The 12,144-nt window shown below is 43.0% G+C and overlaps 1 protein-coding gene across 17 annotated transcripts in view; it reads left to right on the forward strand.

Moving 5' to 3' along the window:
* ARHGEF3 (Rho guanine nucleotide exchange factor 3) overlaps positions 1 to 12,144 on the forward strand; it is a 295,435-nt gene that overhangs the window by 93,068 nt on the left and 190,223 nt on the right. For 10 of the 17 annotated variants that reach the window (XM_057704792.1, XM_057704787.1, XM_057704786.1 and 7 more), the window contains one exon: positions 8,394 to 8,460. The exons of the other annotated variants lie outside the window; for them this stretch is intronic. In XM_057704792.1, coding sequence (XP_057560775.1) covers positions 8,394 to 8,460 — 67 coding nt within the window. The remainder of the gene's footprint in view (positions 1 to 8,393; positions 8,461 to 12,144) is intronic. 17 annotated transcript variants of the gene reach the window in all.

The raw sequence follows: 12,144 nt of genomic DNA on the forward strand, positions 1-12,144 counted from the left end.
TCACTTTTCATGTGGGTCTCAGCTTACACATTTTGGTCACTAACTGTTGAGACAGAGCGGTGGATTTTCAAAGTCTGAGGCTCTTTGAAACTGCACGCGCTGTTTTTCTGTAACTGTGCTGTCCAATACGGTAGACACATGCCACCCGTCACTACTGAGAAGTGAAACACTGCTAGTGCCAATTAAGTTGTGCTGCAAGGGTGAGATACTCAGTGGATTTTGAAGATGTAGTACAAAAACATGTAAAATGTCTCTAATTTTTTTTTGTTGATTCCATGTTGAACTGATGATAATATCGATATATTGGGCTAAGTAAACTATATTATTAAAATTAAACATACCTGCTTTTTTATCATTTTAATGTGACTCAGAAAATTTTAAAATACATATATTGCTCACATGATATTTCTATTGAACAGTGAGTGCTGTTCCAAAAATAATTGGTAGATGGGTAGAGAATGGGAGAGAGGTCTGAACAGACTTGACTTCTGTGCCTTCAACATCTTGAAAGTGTCCTGTGAGAGAGGCTGCAGTGGGTCTGGGCAGCCTCCAGGAGCCGCCCAGCAGGTCTCTGCCTTCACTCAGGATCCGCTCTTCTCCTGAAGGGAAAGGCTGTCTTCTCCTTTATCTAGACAGACAGATCTTTCTAGAGGCAGATCTCATCATGTCCCTCCCCACATTATAACTTCAGTGGAGCCCCATTACCCCCAACCCCAGACTTTAAGGCTCTGCCCTGGCCACCTGTTCAGCCTCATCTCATGCCTCTTTACCTCCTTCCCTGCCTGTCAAGGCCTTTTTATAAACATAGTTATAATTTCCATTATACGCACAATATGTTTCCATAGTAATGATTTAAAAATACATAATGTAAAAGATAATGTCCACATTTATGCTGCCTGCCCTCCACCCCAGCTACGTAAATTAGTCACTGTCAACAGTTGGGCAGTGTGCTCTTCCAGGGCCCTCACTCTGCACACACACAGCTGATTCTGCACGTGTGTGTGTGAGTGTGTGTGTAAACTTAAATGGGTTTACGTGCTGTCTTGTGTTTTATCTCACATGTTGAGTTTTAAGGTCTCTGCTGGTGAGCTGTTAATATCTCATTATTTTTAATGGATGCCTGGTGTTGTATTGTACAGCTTTGCCATGCTTATTCCTGTTCATTACTGTTTTTAGTTATAAAATATTTCACCCATTTAGCAAAATATTGACCATTATACTATTCACCTCTGTACCCCCATATAGATTTAATAAACAGTAACATTGTGCCCTATTGGCTTCAGAATTTCTATGTGAGTAAATGAGACATTCCAGGCAGAGATGAAGCCTTATGTGTGCCCTGCCCAGTCCCTCTCCCCTCTCTATCCCCAGAAGGAAGTTCACTTCTGCAGTTGATACAGCCTCTTTAGTCTTACATTTTTACTGCATGTGGCTGTAAAGAGTGGTATTCTGTGCATTCCTAGATAGGATCATATCATATGCATATCTCCTGTAACTTGGATTTTCATTCTTTTTCCTTCCTTTTTTATTTTATGGTCTTCCATTGTTAAGAATGAATATAGCTTCAATTAATCCATTTCCTAATTTACATACATTTCAATTGTCATACTTTAACTCCAATTGTTCAAAAGTGTCGTCTCTCCTTTACTTCTTAACTCTGGACTCTTTTTACCTTCTGTGGAACAGTCTATTTAAGACTATTGTTTTGAAAGTTTTGTAGAATTCATCAGCAAAACTGTTTGGCCTGGTGCTTTCTTTCTTTTTTTTTTTTTATTAGTTACTGAGTGTTTTAGGTTTTCTATTTCTCCTTGAGTTATTTTTGAAAAGCTGTATATTTTGAAGGAATATATGCATTTTGTTTGTCTTCAAATTTAATGGCATCAAGTTGTTGATATCATCCTTTTGCCATTTACTTGATGTTGTGTCTGTAGTTCTGTGGCTTCATCCATAATAGTATTTATCAGTGTTGTCTCTACCCCCTTTTAACTTGATCAGTTTTGTCTGTTTGGTTAATCTTTTCAAAGACCAGCTGTTTTACCTCCTGCACTTTGAGCATGCTTTTCCTATGGCCTGGCACACAGTTCCCTTTTCTCATCACCTGGCTGAGTCTTTTTTCTGACTCCTCAATCCTTGATTAATGGCACTCCCCATAACTACTCTTTTTAATTTATTTAATTTTTGGCTGTATCGAGTCTTCGTTGCTATGCATGGGCTTTCTCTAGTTGTGGTAAGCGGGGGCTACTCTTTGCTATAGTATGTGGGTTTCTCATTGCGGTGGCTACTCTTGTTGTGGAGCATGAGCTCTAGGCGAGTGGGCTTCAGTAGTTGTGGCACGTGGGCTCAATAGTTGTGGCTCATGGGCTCTAGAGCACAGGCTTAGTAGTTGTGGCACACAGGCTTTGTTGCTCCACAGCATGTGGGATCTTCCTGGCCCAGGGATCGAACCCGTGTCCCCTGCATTGGCAGGCAGATTCTTAACCACTGTGCCACCAGGGAAGCCTGATCACTCTTTTTCAAAAAAAGTACTTACCGTGTTGTAATCTCTCTCTGTCTCTCTCAATTTTTGGTCTGGTTGCCCTTCTGCAAGCTCCATGAAAGCAGAAACTGTATCTGTTTTGTTTGCCAATGTCTCTCTAACGTGTGGCACTGTGCCTGGGGTACAGTAGGTGCTCAATAAATATTGGTGAAGAAATTAATGTGTGAGCTCATTATACATAAAAAGGTACAGACCCATTCTGCAAGGGATGAGGGCTCTCCTTCAGGGTTCATTCTCCACTGGACTGTTGCAAAGAGGATGCAACTAGTTCTGAGTGATTGTACCAGCTGAGCATTCTGAGGTTCTGTGATTCTTTATTCCCATAATTTATCAGGAAGTAAAGAGCTGGACTTGCAGCCATGGCATGAGTAGAATGAAGCTGAGTGTGACTCAGTGAGCCACAGAAACATGTACGGAGCAGTGCCTCTGTACTTTCATTTAAGAGAGAAACAAGCCGAAACTTCCCTGGTGGTCCAGTGGTTAAGAATCTGCCTTCCAATTTTAATTTATGCATTTAAAAGTATATTCCATTTCTTCTTTGAAGAACAAATATATTTTGTGTAATTAAGCAAACATTTTTAAAGAGAGCATAAGAAAATCACATGTGGCAAAATAAATTATTTTTAATTACTTTTGGTAAATGTTAGTCATTTATTTTCACCTTATACCTGAGGCTCCCAAAAGTGTTTATTGTATTGAACTTCAGCCAGTTTGAATGTCATGATTGAAATCAGAGGCATTAGTCTTACTATTTTATCTCTAACATTTTGCTGATAAAATGATGTGGAAAATACATTACCTTTTTTTAAGAACTTTTATTGAGATATAATTGACATCCAATAAACTGTATATATTTAAAGTGTTAAAAAAAAAAAAAAAAAGAATCTGCCTTCCAATGTAGGGGACGTGGGTTCGATCCCTGGTCAGGGAACTAAGATCCCACATGACACGGGACAGCTAAGCCCATGCACTGCAACTACTGGACCCGAGCGCTCTAGAGCCTGTGCAGCACAACTAGAGAGCCCGCATGCCGCAACGAAGACCACACATGCAGCAGCCAACACCCAACACAGCCAAGTAAATAAATATTTTTTTTAAAAAAGAGAGAGAAACCAAAGTGATGAGACTTCCATTCTGCAAACTATCTCTTTCCAATGAGCTTCTCCAGGAAGAATTGGGTCTTCACCTGGCTAAACACCTGCCAGTCAATCCTTGATTATGTACCAAAAACAGAAACTAAAATGACATTTAAGTGAAAGAAACCACTGTATCTTAAGTGGTCCAACCAGAATAAAAGTAACTGGCATTAATTTCTCCTGTAAAGTGTAGCTGTTTCTCCTAGTAATACTACAGTTGTCTAAAGAAAAGAAATCCAAGGAAAGTTTTGTTAGCAAGATGCTCTGGGTTGACAATTAAGATATTAAAATATTTGCAGCATGTAAAACATGCTGGCAAAGGTGGTAATGTTTGAAAAGGAAAAAGCGGGGCAGGAAATTGGAGTGGGAAGGCAGGGCTCTTTTCAGGGTTACATCATGTTCATATTTATGGCTGTGTTGTTGTCACCTAACAAAACATTCACAGCACATTAAAGCCTTTGTTTCATTTTACTTATATGTTGTCCAGTCTGTAAGAATTAGATGTAAATTACATTGTCTTTCCAACATGAGCCTTGCCAATGATAATGGTAATATCCCCTTTACTGGTTTAAAGAAGGCATCTTCTCAATAATAACAACAGCTAACTTGAGAAGCTATTAAGTGCTAGATTCTCTGCTAAACATTTATTTAGTACATTATTATTTCTTTAATCAACCATCTTTTATTCCTTTTTGCTTTTTTTTAAAAAAAATATTTATTTATTTATTTGGTTGTGCCGGGTCTTAGTTGTGTCAGGCAGGCTCCTTAGTTGCAGCTTGCCAGCTCCTTAGTTGTGGCATATGAACTCTTAGTTGCGGTATGCATGTGGGATCTAGTTCCCTGACTGGAGATCGAACCTGGGCCCCCTGCCTTGGGAGCACAGAGTCTTAACCCCTTTGCCACCAGGGAAGTCCCCTCCTTTTTAATCATTTTTTTTTATTAGTACATTAATGTTTCAGTTTTGTAAAAAAGAGTTTATTATTCCCACTTTGCAGATAAGAAAATGGAGGCTCAAGGGGAGTAGAAAGTAGGTAGCCTGGTTGAAGTCCTGCAGCAAGAAAGGGAGGGAAGGCACTCTGGGAGCCCCAAGTCGGTTCCACCCTGAACACCAGACTCTTAGCCCCCACAGTGCAGGCAGCAGAAGCAGACTGAAACCCACACTGCTGGGAGAAGCTGTGGAAATGGGTCATCAACCCTCTTCTCAAGATGGTGGGAAAGAGTCACAGTTGTTTTCACGTGGTGGGAAAATACACCCCTACGGCCTGTTGCTCCTGAGCTTCTTCTCTCTGATTCCAGCCACACACACACGTGAATCTGAGATTCATTCCCTAAACGCACCTTGAATCCTGACTTTTCACTCTCACTGTGGGCATTTTTTCCATTTCTTCTGCGAGCTCTCCCGAAGGTGAAGAGTTTATAACTTGTCTTTCCAGCCTTTCTTAAGGTTGTAACCTCCTTCTGGTCAAGAGTCTGTGCCTCCTGTTGCAGCAGTTGCTCTCCTGCCGCCGTCCCAGCTGGCTCCTGTCAGCTCACCCGTGGAGGTGGCGGTGGGTGATTACTGGTCAGCGTTGCCCTTCTGACATCTGTGGATGGGCTGTGCTTCCTAACCACGTGTGTCCACACTGTGCCCAGACCTGCGTCACTTAGGGGCCTGAGGACTGGACACACTATAGGTGACTCCTCCCAGCCCTGTCAAGAAGTCCAACTGTATGCCTTTGTGTCTGAGAAACCTGTAGAACCAAGTGCCATTTTCTCCCTTGGACTTTTGCTGACAGTGCAACGAAGTTGCTTCTAAAACAGAAGAAAGACACCCAGGACTGATTGTCCCTCCTGTGATGAGGACCTGGCCTTCACAGGCTTCTGAGACGCTGTCCTTTACGCTGCCTGTTCCCTCATGGCGTCTAAAGGAACCTTCTCAGGAGGGTGTGCTTTACTCCCTAAAGCTGTCCTTCAGAGCCACGTGGGTGGTAGTGTTTGGCTGGGGAGGGGGAGGAAGCTGTCGGGAGACTTATGATGCCGGATTAGATTGTTAAAAGGAACTCCAGCCAATGTGAATGATCTGGAAGCCTGGGCGGGAGAAGCAACAGTTAGAGACAGCCATCTTCTAGGTAGGTTTCTTGGCGGATTCTCCAGCTGAGGGGGGTGCGACCAAGTTGCCCAAGAGTGCCCTGGATTGACAGACTTGCTCCGATGCTTTTTCTTTGCCTATGAGGCCTCTCAGTGTGAGGCCCTGCTTAACTGCACCCTCCCACAAGGAAGCCCCAGGCTGCATCCTTCCAAAAGCCCTGTTTGGTGGGGCCCCTCTCTATTTGAGAGGGGCTACATCCCCTGAATCTGGAGTCAGACACATCTGGCTATGAATCCCACCTTGGCCACCTATCAAATGTGTAATTTCTCGCACCTGGTTTAACCTCTCTGAGCCTCGGTTTATCCCGTCTGTAAAATAGGGTAATGATAATATCCCCATTATACCATAATATTATATGATATTATATGAAAACGTATTATGACAAAGTTGTTTACTTAGTGTATGTAATGCCATACATATGTGTAAAATATGATAATGTGTAATGCCATTGTAATGCTACCTATATATCATGTATTAACATTATAGTATAGCTTAACATAATAACCCACCTTGTTGTTATTCTCAGACTTAGATTATGTAGGCAGAGTACTTAGAACAGTCCCTGGCACATCATGTAACTCAATCACTGTTAATTATTGTGCCTGTCATTTTCTGTGGACTGCAGCATATAAAACGGGGCACATTGACTCAGAATGTTCTGGTATATGTTGTTGCTTTGGAAGCAATGAAGCTCATCAAATAATTAGGAGAGCAAAGCTCAATTATAACCTGGGAGGGGAGGGAACATTGTCCAGGGAGAAGTATTGTTAAATTCTAAGTTGTTTTTTTTTTTAAAGGAGAAATGTCTTTTCAGAAGAGCTTAGACCAACATGTTACTTAATAAGAGTATTAAATCTAAATAACCACCCACGTTTTCTCTGTTTTTCTTGAGAAGTTATTAGCCTGGATTTTTATTGTACATGTGGGTGAGGAGGAGGGTGAGGCAGAAGAAGGGGGTTGGGTATGAAGCACATCAGCAGGCGGGAGTTCCCATCTGTTTTGGTGAGTTGTCGCAGCTCTGCTGTGTCAGTCCTGTGTCCCTGGCCGAAGGCTGTCCTTAGAGCCAGGATTTGGCGGGGGGGGGGGGGGGGGGGGGGGAAGGGTGGGCAGGTGGGTGGGAGGTGGGCACCGTGCTGACATCTGCTGAGAACTTAGCAGCGACAGCACTGGATTTAGAGCCCTCATCTCTTCTTGACTCTGTACTGGGTATTATTTCTCGTTTTGCACATAGGAATATGAAAGCTCAAGAGCTTAAGCTTCGGGCTTGGGTCACATAGCTAATAAAACACCATGGGGTTTGAGATCAGACACCTGAGACCAGAATCCTGATTTCACCTGTGTGATGATAGTTGGGTCACTTAATATCCTTAGGTCTCCGTTTTCTAATCTGTTAAATGGGTACAACAGTGAACCTCAGCTCCCAGGGGCGAGTCAGTGAGATTAACTACATGAAGTATTAGCATACGCTGTTTTAAATACTCAACACCTGTCAGCTGCTATTATTATAATTATGTTATATTTTGTTTATTTATCTCTTCTGCCTGGTAGAGCCAATCCAGATTTTTATCAGGCCTGACATACTGCAAAGCCTGTGCAATGGTCACTACAAGCATCCTGCCTTGCATTCCTGCTGATTGTGGCAGGGAGGTCAAAGAAAAGGTGTATCACGTAAAAAGACAGCACCACCACCCTTTGCCACATCAGAGACTAAAGCCTCAGGGCAAGTCCAAGGTGGATCTTTTTTCAGGGATGCTTTTCAGTGAAGTGGTACTTCAAGCAACATAACATTTGAATATCCCTATTGACAGACATAACATTTTGGGGAGGAGTAATTTATCTGCTGCTCCATAAAAACATTGTAAATGGTGTCCCTGTGGGTATGTTGGCAGCCACAAAAATTGGATTCACTTTACATGACAGAAGTAAGGCGTTCCTGGGGTGTCTGGAGCCGCCCAGCCCCCTTGCTGCATCTTTCCTTTTCTGTACTATTTACCTGCCGCTTGTGCAGACCCGACTTGAAGCTGCCTCCATCCTGTCTAAGGAGGTGGATTCGTGGGGAGAGATTAACAGGCGAGAAGGCCAGTTCTGACTTGTTAGACAGCAGCTGCTTGTCCTGTCGGTCATTCCTTTAAAAGTCTGGAGCTCGAGTGTGGCCTGCGTGGAGGTGCGGGGACTCCCCAGCGAGTGAGCAACAAGGGAGGGTTCCAGGCTGCGCAGAGGCTACAGACGTCACCTGATGGCATCCCTTTGGGAACTCTTTGTTTGTGAGAAATAAAGATCAAGATTGGAGTTTGGTCTGGCTTTTTGATTGCATCCAGTTGAATTTTAGATTTTCTTTTATTTTTTAAAGGTGAGGGGTTGACTTTTTTAAGGGACTCTGGAGCTCTCCTCCTGGGGGAGTTTGGAGTGAGTTTGGCTACTAAAGAGTGCAGAGCAGTAGAAAACTCCAGCTGCCTCACCTGCCTGGACCATTTCTCCAGGCATCTCTCTCTTCAACAAAGTTACACCTGAAATTGGTGATTTCCTCTGAATAGCTAACCAACGAATAATGAATGCATCATCTTTTCTTTCTTTTTATTTTGTCCTCTTCCAGGCCTAAACGGCAGCGGCAAAACAACTTTCCCATGTTTCCGTCTCCTAAAGCCTGGAATTTCAGAGGGGTAAGTGTTTTCCCTGGACAGTCCCAGCCGTACTATGTCCTGTTCTGGATGCTCCAGAGAGGACACTGCCAAGATTAGCTTTACTAATCAAAGTCTCCACCACGCTTCTGTGCTTTACCATTTTGGGGAAGTCGTGTTTGCATCAGTGCTTGTAGTTTAATTAAAAAAATCTAAGTGGCTCAATAATTACCCACTGATATTGCTTGCCCTGTAGGTCTTGGGTTACTGGAAGCATCTTGTGAAGAAGCCAAGAGATGTCAAGGTTGATGAAGTGGGCATTGTGTCTGTTTTGGGGGAACAAAAAGGGAACTGGTGCACAGTGAAGGAAAAAGAAATCAGAAATGTACAGTCTATTCATACGTAGATTTTTGACTTTGCGGGGAGCTTTACTTTACAAAAGGAGAGGTCTATAAGCTTTAAACAGACTCTAAAGCGAATCAAAGAATTCTCCCAGTCATAAAGCCGTAGACCCTTAGAGGTGTAGGAAGTGTCAGATTTAACCTCCCCTTGATGCAAAGTTCTCTTCCTTTATGTAATAATGATAATAATAATAGTCAAAGTGTATGGAGGCCCTTCTTTGTGTTAAAGTGAATTCTAGCTCTGACTTCAGGAACAAGACCCTTGCCTGTGTAGAGAATACTCTAAGCTCTGTTTCACCAGCAGGGCTTTGCATGTGTTGTTTCTTCTGCCCAGAACACTGTCCTCTGCTTCCCTGCACTGCACTCCTACACACACTGCTATGGCCCACCCACTTCATCCATTGGGTCTAAGCCTCGACATCACCTCCTGTGGGAATGCATCATGTCTGCCTCCTAAATCTGACCTAGAGGCACCTCCTATGACCCCTGTACTTTTTTCTCATTGTTAAGATTGCTAGTTAACACTTAGTGAAATTTAAGATTGGAAGCCCCAAGCATCAGAGACCTTATCACTCTCTCTTAGTTCACTGCAATATCCCTGGGCCTAGCACAATGCCGGGCACATACGTGCTTAATTAATTTGAATGAATAAATAGAATGAAGAAATGAATGAAGAAATAAATCTCTCACATCGATGAGACACAACATTCACTTTAGATTATGTTTCAAATTCAAGTCTTTAGTCTTTTCAGCACTGATTTTACTGGTTTGATTCATCTTTAATATCCTATCTACATCTCAGTCATTTTCCCCAGATGGTCTTTTTAAAAATATAGATCATGGCTCTCTTTTAGCTAAATTTTCAGTATGCTTTTCACTGAGTAAAAAGAGAAATGTGTTGACTCTTAAGTAGGTGTGTGTGTGTTACTGAATGTAAGTCATGCACCTCCTAGGTTGTTTATGGTTTTGTGGACAAGATCCCCATTTCTCAAAGTATGTTCATTTGGATGATTATAACCATTAAGTGAAAAAACACTTGTGTGGTCAGATAAACTTGGGACACTCTGAGAGCACTAAATTAAAATATGTTCACCGCTGCAGGACTTCTCAGAGCCTTTGATGTGTTGATGTGTGTGGAGACTCCATGAAGGAGAGCTGATGGGAGTTTGTTTGGAGCATTTTCCAAAGTCATTGGCCATAAACCCTTTGTTGACAAAATAGTTTGTACACACTTTGGAAGAGTTGACATTTGTAGTTGATTTTGGACTACAGAGAAATTGAACCTTCTGTGAGCAATTGGCCATTTTGAAGGTGTTTATTTTTTTTCTCTACCCTCCTTTCAGTGTACCCCACCCTTTCTTCTGATTCCACAGTGATCACTAGCCTAGGGTTGGGGTACATCTAGAATTTGCCCTGAGTTTGCCTGAGACTGTCCTGGTTTTAGCACTGAAAGTCCTGTATCTTGGGAAACTGGGACAATTGATTACCCTACCTATGGCTGTGAGACCTCTTCGACTGTCCTTGAAAAATGTTTTATGACTTTTTAAGTACAAGTATGGTTTATGGAACTTCCTGCTAAAAAGGAACCAGTTAGATGCACACTTGGTTTAAGGCACCCTCTGTCAATTGCAGTCTTGCAGGAGTAACACTGTGGTTTTTGAAAAAGATTTATTATTTGTTTATTTAGTTAGTTTTGGCTGAATTGGGCCTTTGTTGCTGCACGCAGGCTTTCTCTAGTTGTGGTGAGCAGGGGCTACTCTTCATGGCGGTGCGCAGGCTTCTCAGTGCGGTGGCTTTCCTTGTTGTGGCACATGGGCTCACTAGTTGTGGTGCACGGGCTTAGTTGCTCCGTGGCATGTGGGATCTTCCTGGACCAGGGATGGAACCTGTGTCCCCTGCATTGGCAGACAGATTCTTAACCACTATGCCACCAGAGAAGTCCCAGGAATAACATTTAACATTACTAATTTGCTGCAGGGGAACAAACAACGTACCCCTGGCTAACTGCAACCAAATAGACGACAGAATCTAATGCTTTGTTGACTTTAGTTTCCCATCAGCCCTCAAATTCTTAGCCAGCTCGTAAGATTTTCCCAAATAGTTGAGAGTGTCGAAGTGACTAGAGTCTGTTAGACGATTAGGTCAGTTGTTGTGTTGGTGTCTTGTCTTTGCTTTGATTCTTCTGGCCCCTGTGGCTTTTTGGTAAAGTTAGACAAACTGACCTCAAGATACACCAGAGGGAGATGATTGAGGGCCTGGTCAATTGTCAGATTCCTCTGTGGCCAAAGTCATCTCTGTGTCACTTGGAGCATAATCCTCCATGACATGGTGGGGGAGGAAGGAAACCCAGCTAAGTGGAAACACCCTTACTCCCAGCAAGGACACGCTTTGTAACCATCATTATGGTAACTGGAACTGAAGAACAAGAAGCACCCAGAATGCCGGGAGGAGGACATTGGAGGTATTATCTAGCTGATACATTTTCTATAATGAAATGTGACTCAGGCCTGTTAGACTGAGCTGTGCAGGCTGTTCTAGGGCAAGACACGCGTTCCTTGAACTCTTCATTTTCTTCTTTATTTGGAAAGGAAGGTTTTAGAATCTCTGTGCTAGAAAATTTCCCATGTTTATCTATACGGCAGAGGAAACCATCAGAAGCGTTTGCGATTCCATTCCTCTTTAGCTTGTAAAGAAAAAGGATCCTGTGTTAGTTCACCCAGGTCCTGGACATTTGTGGGGTTTGTCGGTGTGGATGGGGAGAAGAGATGATGAGAAATAGATTGGAAAAGGCAAAAGGAGAAGGACCCACGTGGCTCTAGATGAGAAGTGAAGAGGGAGACACCCAAGGGCCAAGGAGGGAGACGGAGGCGGCAGGGGCAGGGCGTGAGGGGAGGAGAGGGAGGGATTGGTCAGTGCCTTAAGGAGTAGACATTTGGGGAAATAATTTTAAGGGAAGTCTTGCTGAGTGAATGTATTATAACCTTCTCCTCATCCTCTCCAGAAACATTCACTGCAGATCTGCATGACTTCTCAAGGCATTAGGAGTTGCATTTGTGTTTCTCCTTTTTTTTTTTTTTTTTTTTTGGCTGTAGTTTTTGGCTGCAGAGAGCCTCAGGAAGGACTGGTAACACTTGGATGACACATCCTTTCTACCTTCCAAGCGGTTCGGTCCTTTCACAAGTTGACGTTAATTGTAGGTTGTGTCCTTTGGTTCCCATGTTTGTCTCAGGAGACAGAGACCCTGGGTGTTACCAGCCCTCTGGGACTTCCCCACCCTCCCGAACAAGGGGTGGTGCTGTGCCATCTCTCACAAGACTATCGGTGG

The sequence above is a fragment of the Hippopotamus amphibius genome, chromosome 13, assembly GCF_030028045.1.
Source record: "Hippopotamus amphibius kiboko isolate mHipAmp2 chromosome 13, mHipAmp2.hap2, whole genome shotgun sequence".
Lineage (NCBI taxonomy): Eukaryota > Metazoa > Chordata > Mammalia > Artiodactyla > Hippopotamidae > Hippopotamus > Hippopotamus amphibius.